This window comes from Camelus dromedarius, chromosome 1 (genome assembly GCF_036321535.1).
Source record: "Camelus dromedarius isolate mCamDro1 chromosome 1, mCamDro1.pat, whole genome shotgun sequence".
NCBI lineage: Eukaryota > Metazoa > Chordata > Mammalia > Artiodactyla > Camelidae > Camelus > Camelus dromedarius.
Window position 1 is genome coordinate 84483694 of NC_087436.1, and position 14385 is coordinate 84498078.

General features: G+C 39.6%; 1 protein-coding gene across 3 annotated transcripts in view; it reads right to left on the reverse strand.

Annotated features, from left to right (window-relative positions):
• Nucleotides 1–7839: 7839 nt before the first annotated feature.
• The window catches only part of CRACD (capping protein inhibiting regulator of actin dynamics), a 117506-nt gene continuing 110960 nt past the window's right edge, over nt 7840–14385 (reverse strand). For all 3 annotated transcript variants that reach the window (XM_064486408.1, XM_031434198.2, XM_031434189.2), the window contains 3 exons: nt 13489–13679; nt 12752–12914; nt 7840–10787 (listed from right to left, as the gene is read on the reverse strand). In XM_064486408.1, coding sequence (XP_064342478.1) covers nt 10627–10787; nt 12752–12914; nt 13489–13679 — 515 coding nt within the window. In that variant the 3' untranslated portion in view covers nt 7840–10626. The remainder of the gene's footprint in view (nt 10788–12751; nt 12915–13488; nt 13680–14385) is intronic.

The window sequence follows — 14385 nt, forward strand, 5'->3', positions numbered from 1 at the left end:
AAGATAGGATTTATTTATCAAATTAGGTTCCTTAATTTAATATTTTTAAATGAACAAAGTACTAATGTGGAATAACATATACACGGTATAGTTTCAAGTGGACACACTTTTCTCAATTTTTGATATATGAACTTGGATGGTGAATATTTTTACACCTGTGTTTTTCAATTTATTAGATTTTATTGTTGTAACACTCTTTTTTGTTGTTCAGTGGCTTGAAGATAGGGAACACGGAAAAAACTAGGAAAGAGAAAAACTGTATATACTTCTAAGTATCATGTTATCTCATAATGCTTTATGTTGCTTCTTTAGTCCCATAGCACTTTGCTTATACTTCCATTTACCTGGTAGTAAATTGCCCCCAGGGAACTGTATCTCCTCTGCTAGTCATGCCCTTTTTGCAGCCCCCTTCTCTTATGCCTGGGCTTGATCTATGATTTGCTTTAACCAACAGAATGCAGTGATGGTGACACTGTGCCACTTGTGAGCCTAAACTTCAAGAAGGCCTGGCATCTTCTGCTTTTATAGCCTAGGGAGCCCTGAGCTGCCACATCAGTCTGGCTGTCTGCTGGAGAAGCCATGGGGTGAGGGAGCCACAAGCTAAGACTACACTGAGAAGAGCCACAGGAGCCAGTGAACAGTGACAGCCAAGGATATGTCCCCCAGCATTCCAGCCAACCCCATCTATACTCTGTTGCTGACCTTTCCCCTAATTGTACAGTCAGCTGCAGTATCATTTCATTTGTCCATTTATTCACCAGTAGAATCTCAATTATCAGACCTGCCAGAGTTCTTGGTTACAAGCAGTAGAGGTCAATTTGGGCTATTTTAAGCAGGATTTGTTTGTTTGTTTGTTTGTTTATTTATTTATATTGAAGTATAGTTAATGTATAATATGTAAGTTATGACATAGTGATTCACAAGTTTTAAAGGTTATACTCCATTTATTGTTATTATAAAATATTGGCTATATTCCATGTGTTGTACAATATATCCTTGTAGCTTATTTATTTTACACGTAATAGTGTGTATCTCTTAATCCCTTACCACTATCTTGTCCCTCCTCCCTTATTTCTCCCCACTGGTAACCACTAGTTTGTTCTCTATATCTGTGAGTGTATTTCCTTTTTCTTGTATTCACTACTTTTATATTTTTAGATTCCACATATCAGTGATATCATACAGTATTTGTCTTTATCTGTCTGACTTATTTCACTTAGCATAATACTTCCAAGTCCAGCCATGTTGTTGCAAATATCAGAATTTCGTTCTTTTTTATGGTTGAGTAGTATTTCATCAAATACATATACCACATCTTCTTTATCCATTCATCTGTTGGTGGGCACTTAGGTTGCTTCTGTATCTTGGCAATTGTAAATAATGCTGCTATGAAGATTGGGGTGCATATATCTTTTTGAATTAGTGTCTTTATTTTTTATTGGATATATACCCAGGAGTGGAATTGCTGGGTCATATGGTAGATCTGTTTTCAGTTTTCTGAGAAACCTCCATACTGTTTTTTATAATGGCTACGTCAGTTCCCATCACCACCAACAGTGTACGAGTTTCTCTTTTCTCCACATCCTCGCCAACATTTGTTATTCATGTTCCTTTTAATGATAGCCACTCTGATAGATGTGAGGTGATATCTCATTAAGGTTTTGATTTGCATTTCCCTGATGATTAGCAATGTTAAGGATCTTTTCATCAGCCATCTGCATTTCCTCTTTGGAAAAGTTCCTGTTCAGGCCTTCTGCCCATTTTTTTTTAATTGAAGTATAGTCAGTTATGTTGTGTCAGTTTCTAATATACAAGATAATGGCCCAGTCATGCATATATATAGATGCACATATGTTTGTTTACATATTCTTTTTCATTAAAGGTTATTATAAGATACTGAATATAGCTTCCTGTGCTATACAGAAGAAAAAATTTTCATCTATCTATATAGTGGTTAACATTTGCAAGTCTCAGACTCCCAAATTTATCCCTTCTCACCCCCTTTTCCCAGTGGCCAAAAGATTATGAGTCTGTTTCTGTTTTGTAGATGAGTTCATAGTGTCTGTCCTTTTTTTTTTAGATTTCACATATGAGTGATATGATATTTTTCTTTCTCTTTCTGGTGGTGTCTTTATGATTTTCTGTGTATAGTATCATGTCATCTGCAGTGACAGTTGTATCTCTTCCTTTCCAACTTGGATTCCTTTTATTGTCTGATTGCTGTGGCTAGAGCCTCCAATACTATGTTGAGTTGAAGTAGTGAGCGTGGGCATCCTTGTCTTGTTCCTGAACTTAGAAGAAATGCTTTCAGCTTTTCACCATTGAGTATGATATTAGCCATGGGTTTGTCGTAAATGGCCTTTATTATGTTGAAGTATGTTCCTACTCTCTGGACAGTTTTTATCACAAATGAATATTGAATTTTGTCAAAAGCTTTTTCCATTATCTATTGAGATGATCATGTGGTTTTTATTGTTCAATTTGTTAATGTGGTCTATCACATTGATTTGCAGATACTGAAAAATTTTTGCATCCCTGGGATAAATCTTACTTGATCATGGTGTAAGATACTTTTAATGTATTGCTAGACTCAGATTGCTAATATTTTGTTGAGGATTTTTGCATCTATGTTCATTAGTGATATTGGGTTGTCATTTTCTTTCTTTGTGATATCTGTCTGGTTTTGGTATCACAGTGATTCTGGCTTTGTAAAATGTGTTCATAAGCCTCCCTTCCTCTGAATTTTTTTTTTTAATATTTTGACAAGAATAGGTGTTAATTCTTCTTTAAATGTTTTGTTGAATTCACTTGTGAAGGTATGTGGTCTTGGATTTTGTTTGTTGGGAGTTTTAAAATTACTGATTCAGTTTTGTTGCTGGTGATTGATCTGTTCATATTTTCTATTTCTTCCTGGTTGAGTCTTGTGAGATTGTACATTTCTAAGAATTTTTCCATTTCTTCTAGGTTGTCTATTTTATTGGCATATAGTTGTTCTTAGTAGTCTCTTATGATCTTGCATATTTCTGTAGTGTCAGTTGTAACTTCTCCTTTTTCATTTCTGATTTTATTGATTTGGGCCTTCTTTCCTTTTTTTCTTTATGAGTCTGAACTAATGAGTCAATTTTTTTATCTTTTCAAAGAAACAGCTTTTAGTCTCATTGATCTTTTCCATTGTTTTTCTTAGTTTCTTTCATTTATTTCTGCTCTGATCTTTCTTTCCTTCTACTACAGGTTTTATTTGTCCTTCTTTTTCTAGTTTCAGTATAAGTTTAGGTTATTTGTTTGAGATTTCTCTCATTTCCTGAGGTAAGTTTGTATTGCCATAAACTTCCCTCTTAGAACTGCTTTTGCTGTGTCCCATAGACTTTGGATCATTGTTCATTTTCATTTGTTCCCAGGTTTGTTTGTTTTTTTTCTCTTTGATTTCTTCAGTGATCCATTGGTTGTTTAGTAGCATATTTTTTCATCTCCATATGTTTGTATTTTTTGCAGTTATTTTCTTGTCTCATAGCACTGTGGTTAGAAAAGATGCTTGATATGATTTAAATTTTCTCAAATTTACTGAGGTTTGTTTTGTGGCCTGAAATGTGATCTATCCTGGAGAATGTTCCTTGTGCACTTGAAAGGAACGTGTATTCTTCTGCTTTTGCATGGAGTGTTCTAAATATATCCATTAAGTGCATATAGTCTGATACGTCATTTAAGGCTGATGTTTCCTTACGATTTTCTGTCTGGGTGATCTTCCATTGACATAAGTGGGGTGTTAAAGTCCCCTACTATTATTGTGTTACTGTTGATCTCTCTCTTTATGTTTGTTAGTATTTGCTTTATGTATTTTGGTGCTCCTATGTTGGTGCTTATATATATTACAATATCTTCTTCTTGGATTGATCCACAGTATAATGAGTAGTGGCCTTCTTTGTCTCTTGTAACAGTCTTTATATTAATGTCTATTTTGTTAGGTATGAGTATTGCCACTTCACCTTTCTTTGATTTCCATTTGCATGGAATACCTTTTCCATCCTTTCACTTTCAGTCTGTATGTCTTTAGATGTGAAGTGAGTCGTCTGTAGGCAGGATATATTTGGGTTTTGTTTTTGTATCCGTTCAGCCACTCTGTGTCTTTTGATTACAGCATTTAGTCTATTTACATTTAAATAACTACTGATATGTATGTTCTTATTGCTATTTTGCTCATTGTTTTGGGGTTGTTTTTGTAGGTGTTTTTTGTTCATTTTTTCTTCTTTTCTCTTCTCTTGTGTTTTGATAACTGTCTTTAGTGTTATATTTGGATTCCTTTTTTTGTATGTATTTATTACAGATTTTTGGCTTGTAGGAAGTTTTGTGGTTTACCATTAAGTTTTTATATGATTGTTTTAAGTTGCTGTTATCTTAATTTCAAATGCATTTGAACAATCCTGCATTTGTATTCTCCTCTCCTCACAGTAGTTTTTTGATATCATGTTTTACCTCTAGTTGTTTTGTGTGTCCCTTAACTTCTTATTGTAGATGTAGATGACTTCACTACTTTTGTCTTTTAACCTCCCTACTAGCTTTGTGTGTAGATGATTTCCTACCTTTACTATATGTTTGCCTTTACCAATGAGCTTTTTCTTTTTGTAGTTGTGGCCTTTTCTTTTTCATTAAGAGAAGTTCCTTTAACATCTCTTATAAAGCTGGTTTGATGGTTCTGAACTCTTTCAGCTTTTTCTTGTCTGTAAAGCTTTTGATCTCTCCATCAAATCTGAACAAGAGCCTTGTTGCATAGAGTATTTTTCATTGTAGGTTTTTTCCTTTCATCACTTAAAATACATTGTGCCACTTCCTTCTGGCCTGTAGAGTTTCTGCTGAAAAAATAAGCTGATAGATAGCCTTATGGGAGTCCCCTTGTATGTTATTTGTTGCTTTTCCTTTGCTGCTTTTAATATTCTCTTTGTCTTTAATTTTTGCCATTTTAATTACAATGTATTTTCATGTGTTCCTCTTTGGGTCAATCCTGTATAGGACTCTCTGTGCTTCCTGGATTTGGATGCCTGTTTCCTTTCCCAGATTAGGGAAGTTTTGAGCTATTATGTCTTCAAATATAGTCTCAGCCCCTTTCTCTCTTCCTTCTGGGACCCCTATAATGAAAATATTAGTGCACTTGATGTTGTCCTAGAGGTCTCTTATATGGTCCACGTTTCTTTTCATTCTTTTTTCTGTTCAGCATGTGATTTCCACTACTCTGTATTCCAGCTCACTGATCCATTTCTCTGTATCATTTGGTCTACTGTTGATTCCTTCTAGTGTATGTTTAATTTCAGTTATTGTATTCTTCATCTCTGTTTGCTTCTTTATATTTTCTAATTCTTTGTTTAGAACTTTTAACTTCTCACTCTGTATCCATTCTTTTCGCAAGTTCTCTGACCATCTGTACCATCACTACCGTAAACTCTTTCTTGGGTATTTGCCTACCTCACTTCACTTAGTTCTTCTAGGGTTTTATCTTGTTCTTTCATCTGGAACATGTTCCTCTGTTGCCACATTTTGCCTAAGTTGCTGGGGGTTTTTTGTGGGGTTTTGTTTTTGTTTTTGTTTTTTTTTGATGAATCTAGTAGGTTGATTATGTTTCCTGACCTTGGACAAGTAGCATTCTGTGGGAAACATCCTTTGTGTCCCAGCAGTGCCCTCCCCTCTCATCACCTGAGCTATATGCTCTAGGAGGTCCCACTGTGAGTGCTGTGTGGGTCTTTCTGTTGTGCTGGGCTAACTCTGTAGGCTGTCTAGGCTTGGTTGGCCCCTACCCTAGTCTAGTTGGTTGCCAAGACCTGCCCTTTGCAGAGGCTGCTGACTGCAAAACCTCATGGGTCCCAGGGCTAGTGTTGGCTCATTGGTGGGCAGAATCAGGGTCTAGAATACTCCAAGGCTGTTATTCCCCCCCTTGGTGGGCAAAGCCAAGTCCTGAGGTTAGTGCTGGTCTACTGGCAGGCAGAGCTGAGTCCTAGAGTCTGGTTGCTGGGCCCAAGAGTTCCAGAGCTGGTGCCAGATTGCTGGTGTGGAGGTGGGGCTGGTTCCCAACACAGTTGCATAAGGGGTCCAGGATGTCCCAAAGCTTGTGTTAGTAGGCATGGCCAGTCCTGGGCCTGGGCCCGGCTGGTTGATCCTGTGTGGAACTGTGCACTTCCTGGACTTGGGTGACTGTTTCTTTTCCCAAGTTAGGGGCATTTTTGGTTATGTTCTTTTCAAAAATTTTCTCAGGTCCCTTCTCTTTCTCTCCTCTTTCTGGGACCCCTGTGATTATTAGTGTGATTATTAGTGTCCCAGAGTTCTCTTAAACTATTACCATTTCTTTTCATTCTTTTTTCTTTTTTCTGAAGTAGTGATTTCCACTAATCTGTCTTCTAGCTCATTGATCCGTTCTTCTGCCTCATTTAGTCTGTTCTTGTTTCTTTCTAGTGTGTTATTCATTTCAGTGATTTTTTTCTTCAACTCTGTTTGGGTATTCTTTATACTTTCCAACTCTTTGCTAAAAACTTTGCTTTGTGCATCTACACTTCTCTTGAGTTTTCTGAAAATCTTCGCTATCATTACTCTAAACTCTTTCTTGGATAAATTGCCTATCTCCTCATCACTTAACTTCTTCTGGTATTTTATCTTGTGCCTTGGCCTGGAAGATATTCCTCTGCCACCTCATATTGTCTATCTTGCTATTTGTATTTTTAGGTTGGTTAGTTATGTTTCTCAGCCTTGAAGAAGTGGCTCTCTGTGGGAGGTGTCCTATGAGTTCTAGCAGTACACTCCTGTCACCCAACGGCCAGCATCCAGCTGGTCCCAGGGTACAGTCTGACCTGTGTTTGTGGATTCCTTCCACAGGCTTTGGGATTGTTTTATTTCTGGTATCTGCCCCCTGGTGGATGAGGCTGGACTAGAGGCTTATGCAGGTTTCCTGGCAGGAGGAGTCAGTGCCTGCTCACTGCTAGGTGAAGCTTGGTCCTGGACCTCTGGTGGATAGGGCTGTGTCTAGAGGCATTTTGGCTCAGGAAGTCTGCTGATGGGTAGGACTGTGTCCCCATCCAGTAGGTTGTCTGGCCTGAGGCTTCCCAGCCCTTAATCCTACAGGCTGTTGGGTGGGTCTATGTCTTGGTGCTACTGATCCAATCAAGATGGCAGCTGCCAGGAAAGCTCATGTAGATGAAGACTCCTGGCACTAGCTTTTATGTCCCCTCCTTCCTCAGGAGACCTTCCAAAACCAACAGGTAGGTATGGCCCAGGTTCCTATGAAATCACTGCCTCTGCCCTTGCACCTGGTGCACACGAGATTCTGTGTCTGCTTCCCAAGAGAATGAAGTCTCTGTTTCTCCTAGTCCCATGAGGCTCTTGAAGTTAAGCTCCACAGGCCTTCAAAACCAGATGTCCTGGGGTCTCCTCCTCCCAGTAGTGGAACCCTGGGCTGGGGAGCCTAATGTGGAGCTCAGAACTCTCACTCCTGTCGGAGGGCCTCTGTGACTTAATTATTCTTCAGCTTGTGGGTTGCCTACCTGGGCAGGTATGGGGCCTGATTATATCATGAGCACGCTCCTCCTACCATCCCACTGTTGTTCCCCCTTTAAGCTTCCGGTTGAAGGAGATCTTTTTTGCAAAGCCCCCGTCTATTTTTCGATGGTTGGTTAGCAGTCAGTTGTGGTTCTGTCGTAGCTGTGAGAAGAGGCAAGATCATGGTCCTACTACTCTGCCATCTTGACTGGAAAATTGATAAGATACCCTATAAAATGCCTTGAGATTTTTCTCTTGACAAAATCTGTGTAAGCATGAGCTTGGTATAAATGGTCATTGAAAAGGAAACTCCATCAGTGCCAAAGATCTTGTGGGTATTTTTTATTGAAAGGTCTTTTTCCTTCAATAGTGAACATTTTACATTAAAACTTTATACAACCAAAATCTCAAAATAATATTAAAATCACACTAAGGTATTTTCATTGTTAAGTCTCTACTTCATTTTATTATTGATAAAAATATTGCAAGACACTTGTAACTCTAATGTTTCTGCTTTAAAATAAGCAATTAAAACTAAACGTCACAAGAAGAGACAATACATACTACAATTTGCTAATAACTGGCTAAAATGATAATTTAATAGTAATTAATGTTGTATAAGAAACAATTGCACTTGAAAAATTAAAAAAGTAAACATAAAAACTCTAGTTTTGTATATGTAAGTCTTATGAACAGAGGTTAATCATCTGTAACCTTGCCAGAAATGTATATGTTTAAAAAAAAAAAAACTAAGCTTGCGTATTTAACATAGCAATCATTCATGTTTTTTAAGTCTTGAATTTTTTATATGCTTTACAGAACTTCCCCCATAGTTTGTTGATCAGAAAAGACTGCAACACAGCTAAAGCAAAATAACACTTCATTGGTATTTAGTGCAAATTTGGAGTAATTTTTGCATGAAATACTAAACATGTAGCCTTTAGAAGTTTTTGGAAGTTAAGTGCTGTGACTGTCATTTCCTCAGTACACTCTTAAAGATTCTGATGGAAGTTTTTTAACTGAGGTATTTCTCCTTGTGTGGGCTCAGTGGTAGGTAAGCCAGTACAGTTAACTTGTGTACCACTCTTTGTTAATGATCTGATTTCTTCACCTGTTTTCTACCATTACTGTGATATTAGTCAGAGCTGATAGGATGAAAGAAAAAGTCCATTCAGAATAATTAATGTAGCACTGTATTTCCAGGGCTCTAAGTGGAAAGATTCCTATTAAAAGTGTTAGTGAAGAAATCATTGAAACTAACAAATGCCTACATATCTGATTTAGAAATGAACATGAGTGTGGAAAACGTGCAGTGGAATATTAATTGCTTCTCATAGCCATAGAAATTTAAAGTTCCATTGAGTCTTAACAGTCTGAAGGACCACTATATATAGTATTAACTCCACCTTGCAAAAAGTACAACTGTGCGCTTCACCACACGTGCCAGCTGCTACCAGGAGGCTGAGCCATCGTTTCCAGAAAGAAAATGCCTTCTGTAAGGTAAATAACTGCTGTCATCCTTTAAATAGTAGAATAACAGCACACTCTATTGAATAAGCATAAAGGAAAATGACACTAATAAAATGTGTTTTTGTAGGAGAGGATAAAAGGATGTAATTCCTTCCCTTGTACTAGGCAGAGGATTTGTACTTAGATTTTGAAGTTAGAATCTAAGAAAAGGGAAAGATGCCCAACACCATGAAATGTAAGTTACTACTAACAACGTGTGAGTCTGCTGTATGTGTTTCATGTAAAGCAAATTTAGGGAACATAAAAGTGAATATATGTGGCTTTCAAGTTGCCAAGTCCCTTCTTTGTAGCACATGTGTATAAAACAAGGCCACTTAAAACTCTGAGATGTTTTTAAAGGTAGCAAGGTGAATGCTCTACATTATAAATGTTATTGAACATTTGACTTTAAATATGAATTACTTGACTGTGGTAAAGAAACTTCCCACAGGAAATCCTTAGTACAAAGGTTTCAAATCTTATCTTACTGTTAACTTTCCCTAAAGACCTAAAGAATTTTCAGAGACAGGTAATGTCAATAGCTTCTTGTGCCTTATAATAAATGGCTGGTTTGGGGGGTTGTTTTATTATTTTTCCTTATCATCTTTGCTGATTTGGATGAAGTGAGCCTCCCCTTCGGAGTTTTAAAAACTAGATTACACTAGAAGCAGTGTATCCTAAGGTTCTCAAACTTTCTGATATGCCAGAATTTATCTGAATAGTTTCTGCCAGAGTATACACATCTGGTCCCATCCTCACAGGATCTCTGATTGAGTAAGTCTGGGATGGAGCCTGGACATCTTAAGAACAACTACACTAGATGGGGATGCTCAGAGACAGAGAATTTGTAGCTTCCTTTTATTTTTATTTTTATTTTAATCACTTGAAATAAAAATATTCCCTAGAAGCCAGCTGGGCCACATGGTTAACATGTTCTTAAGGAGAGTTCTGGTCTAACAGGGCCTGCAGCTCAGCAGAGGGGTAGAAGTGTGGTGGACTCACTCTCTATGTCACAGGGTCCGGCTGCGGACAAGTCATGAAAAGTGGACATGGGCACAGAGCCAGGAGCCAGACTTGTACTTGCAATTTCCAGTTGCTTACTGCAGTCAGGAGAATGGGCATTCTTGTTTCTTTCTGTATATGACCCTTTCACTATTACTATGGAAAAAGGTAGGAATCCCCAAAGATATGGTAAATGGTTTGGATAAAAGAAACTGGAGTAAAGAATTAAAAAACCATTACAGAGATTGGCATAAGTACCCGTTCTGAATGGTGTGTGGGTGTGCATGTGTGGAAGGGCCACAGAATGGGTACAGCAGGCTCTTGTGAGGAATTCTTAGTCTGGAGACTTTGCTTCGTGTGGTCCCTTGGACGGAATTTTTCTCTTCAGAACTAGGAGGAGCTCAAGGCACCAGGACCTAGGGTTGTGCAAATACACTTTTTACAAGGAACACCACCAGTTCAGCTTCTAAACATTATTTTAGAGCCTATAAAACATGCTTCTTTTCCCTAGCTTGGTTTCTTTACCTCATATAAAAAATAAATAAATAAAAAGGGCAAGAGAAGAGCCAGTAACTGGCAAAAGAAATGGATAAGAGTCATTCTTTACTTAATAATCTGTGGACAGTCGCTCCAGGCCTTGGCTTTCCTCTTGGCCAAAGCCAGCCAGGCCGGTTCTGTTGACACGGGTGCAGCGTCTGGCGTAGAGAACCTCTTTGTGACTTCCTTCACCAGGGGCGCTGGGGGAGCCGAATCGGAGATCTCCACTAGATTGCATTTTGAGGGAAGAGCAGAAAGCAACAAGTCAGAGCCACGTTTAGATTTATCAAAGGATGAGAAGGGAAAACCCAGTGAAACACTGGGCATCTTTGGGGAGCAGAATTAGGGAAAGAAAGCTATGGGATCATAACTGTTTCATACAGAACTCCAGTGAGCACAGTGCAGTCAACTCTCATTTCAGAGAATTCCTAGAAGCCTAATTTTTTCTGTGCACAGAAGCTATGCCTGCATGATAATAACAAGTAAAGGTAAGTTCTGTGATTCTAGTCACACAACCAGTTTCATGAGGCAAAAGATCAAACGAGCAGTCTGAACTTAGTAGTTGGTGAGGTCCAAAGTTACCTCCTCTACCAAGCGTACTCTGGGTGCCTCCACCCTCTGAGGCCCATGGATCTGCCAGCTCTTATGACTCAGTCTTTTCTACCAGTTCCTGCACATCCTATCCTATTTACTAGAACTTGGAGGCTTCATAAGCTGAGGGGTCCCATCTTATCCTTTCATACTTAGTGCCTGTGGCACAAACATGCAGAATTCAGGAAATATTGAAAAGACAGAAACTTCAGAAGGCTTGCTTTACTAAGGTGCAGCCACTCTGAACTGCATTAACCCTTCGGTGCTTCCAAGAAATCAAACAGAGAAAGGTTGATTTCTTTGACTTTGGAGCTTTCACTATTCTGAAAGAATTTTCTCTTGACACACCCATATAATGAATGTTTAGAACCCTTAACTCCTGGGTATAAGATCAAATGAAATAATGCCCATGGAGGGTCCTAAGAAACTGTACACTGCTCCAAAGTGGTTTTCAAAATACAAAGTTTTTTTTTTCCCTCTTCACCAAATAGTAAATGTAGCTTTAATAGTGAAACGTCTTTACATTTCCAGACTTCAGCTAGTAGGTATCCAAGGCATAAAAGAATCCTGGGTCTAGAGGTTGGGTGTGAGGACCAGAGTTGCCTAGCGGGGGAAACAGATGCCCTAATAACAACCTCTGGGAGGAAGCTCTCTCAGACTCTCCATCCTCCAAGGGATATATAACGAGGAAATAGCTGTAAATGTTACGGGATCATTTTATCTCTTAACAGAATAAAGAAGTTTTTTTTAAAATGTGCATATGTCTCTTATGTGGCATGAACCTATACACTGCTGTTGTTAATTAACATCAAGGACTTAGAGCAGAACAACCTTGCACTCTAAAGTCACACCTGGGTCAGCTGTCTGAAATCACATCAGTGAGAAGGGACCGCCCCACTTTTGCCCGGAGCATCGGAGCCACTTAAATCACCATGATTCAGAGAAACAGCTTCTATTTCCAACCAGAGCAGAGCTCCAGGTAGGGGTTTTTAGATACAGATTCTGCACATTTATCTTAAGAAGGGAAACAGGGCCTTTTCCTGCTTTTCAGCTCAGAGTTGATGTCAGCTGCCTTGCTTTGAGCCTGTCAAAGCACTGCTCCATTTAAATTTTACCTAAATTTCACCCTTTCCCCCAAATCCTAATATAAGATTAGAAGGTTCTTATGGTATTCAGTCTTCCTTGCTACAAGAAGTTAATAAACCTTTTTTGATCAACTACAGACAGTGGAGTTGGAGAAGGCTCATATCACCTTGTTAAAAATTCAAGAATTTAATAAGCCACTTGATATTACATTGGTAACTTGAAATTGGCTATGGGGGCCATATTTACACCACGGAAAATGGCAAATAGTACAAATCAGTTTCTCCGTTCCCCGAAGAGCTGAATGCTAAATGTTCATCATCACACCATTGACAGTGGAGGAGTTTCTGATCCTCTTTATCAGACGAGCTTTATCAGTGTCAGTGTTCATGAATGGGGTTGTGAGCCTATGTTTTGAAATGCCTGAAGTGCTAGTTATTACACTAGAGAAATAAAACATGCCCTAAAGAGAAAAACCTTAAAGTACAGTTAAATAGGAATGGACCTGCTCCCTTACCTGTCACAGATGTAGGGAGAGTGTTGGCCTTTTTCAGCTGTTCCCTGCGCTCGAGCCTGGACACTGCTGTCTCTGGCTTCTTTTCTTCTGGCTGAGCGGTGGACTTGTGCAGGGAACTGCCTCTGCTGACACTGCTGCTTCCCGGCAGCAGGCTGCCACTGACCTGGGTGGGCAGAGAAAGTCACGGAAAGCCTGTTTTCAACCCAAGGACAGGGAAAGACGGACTGTGCAAGGCCTTGGAGGCTTCCACCTGCCAGCCCCCATCCTCTGCTCCCAGAGGGAGAGCTGGACCGCGTGGGGGAGCAGCGTGCGCTCAACCCTGGCCCCAGCTGTGGAGCAGCTCAGTGCAAATGTCACAAACGGGACACTATGTACTTTGTACTTTCCTAGAAGAGCCCCACTGGACTAGCTATACAATCAGGGCCACGGAGCAAGGCTCCTAATTTCCTCTCAACTCATTACTCAAAATCATTTTCATATTTCTTATATCAGGGTTGTGTGCATGGATTCTGCTGAATCTGGTTAACCTAGGAGCATCAGGAAATCAAATCAAATTTCTAACTGAAAATGCCTCCTTGGTTTAACAGTGGTCAACTTATTTATTGCTCTATTTTCTACGTATTCTCCACCACTCCCAGCTAGCCACCCCCACCCACCGACATTTAAAAAGAAATCCTGTGGACTCAGAGAGCCAAGCTCAGGAAGACACAGTTAAAGCTGAAGACCAGGCTACTCACGTTTTCTTTGGAGAGCTTTTCTGCCTGTTTGGCCTCCCTGGCTTGCTTCCTCTCCTCTCGAGTCGCTTGCTGCTCCCGAAATCCTTTCTGCTTTTGCAGCGCCAACGTTATCCACAGTGGCTGCGGGGTTTCAACTTTCTCCACAAGTTTGGAGCCATCTAGAGAGTGTCTGCTCTGAAGCACTGGCTTTTCTGTGGGGAAAAAGAGACTATGATATTGTGATATACAGTAAGAAATACATATTTGGCACAGAACTCCTAAAATCCTTGCAATTTCCTAAATGATGAGAGCATAAAGGTGTCTTTTGTTCTGTTAATGAGTGATTTTTGGAAAGCACCTCAAGATGGAGGCTGGCTGCCAGTGGAGCCAATCATCTGATTAGAGAGGGTTTAGAACTTTTAGTCCCACCTCTACCTCCGGGGAGGAGCGAGGCGCTGGAGTTTGAGTTCCATCAGCAGTTCTTGATGACTTAATTGATCATGACTATGTAATGAGGCCTCCATACAAAAAAAGGACTGGTTTGTAGAGCTGGGTTGGGAACACGTGGAGGTGCTGGGAGAGTGACTTGCTTGGAAGGCAAGGAAGCTCTAGGCCCCTTTCACATACTTTTCCCTGTGCACCTCTTTCAGCTGGCTGTTTGAGTTATACCCTTTTATAATAAGTTGATAATCTAACAAGTAAAATATTTCCCCGAGTTGTGTAAGCTGCTCTAGTAAATTAACAGCCCGGATTTGTGATTGGCATCTAGATTAGATGCAGCCTGGTAGGACTGAGCCCTTAACCTGTGGGATCTGATGCTATCTCCGGGCAGAAAATGTCAGAACTAAATTGAATTGACACCAGCTGGTGTCAGAACTGCTTGGTGGTGTGAGAACCCAGCGGCCACTCCCTTTCAAC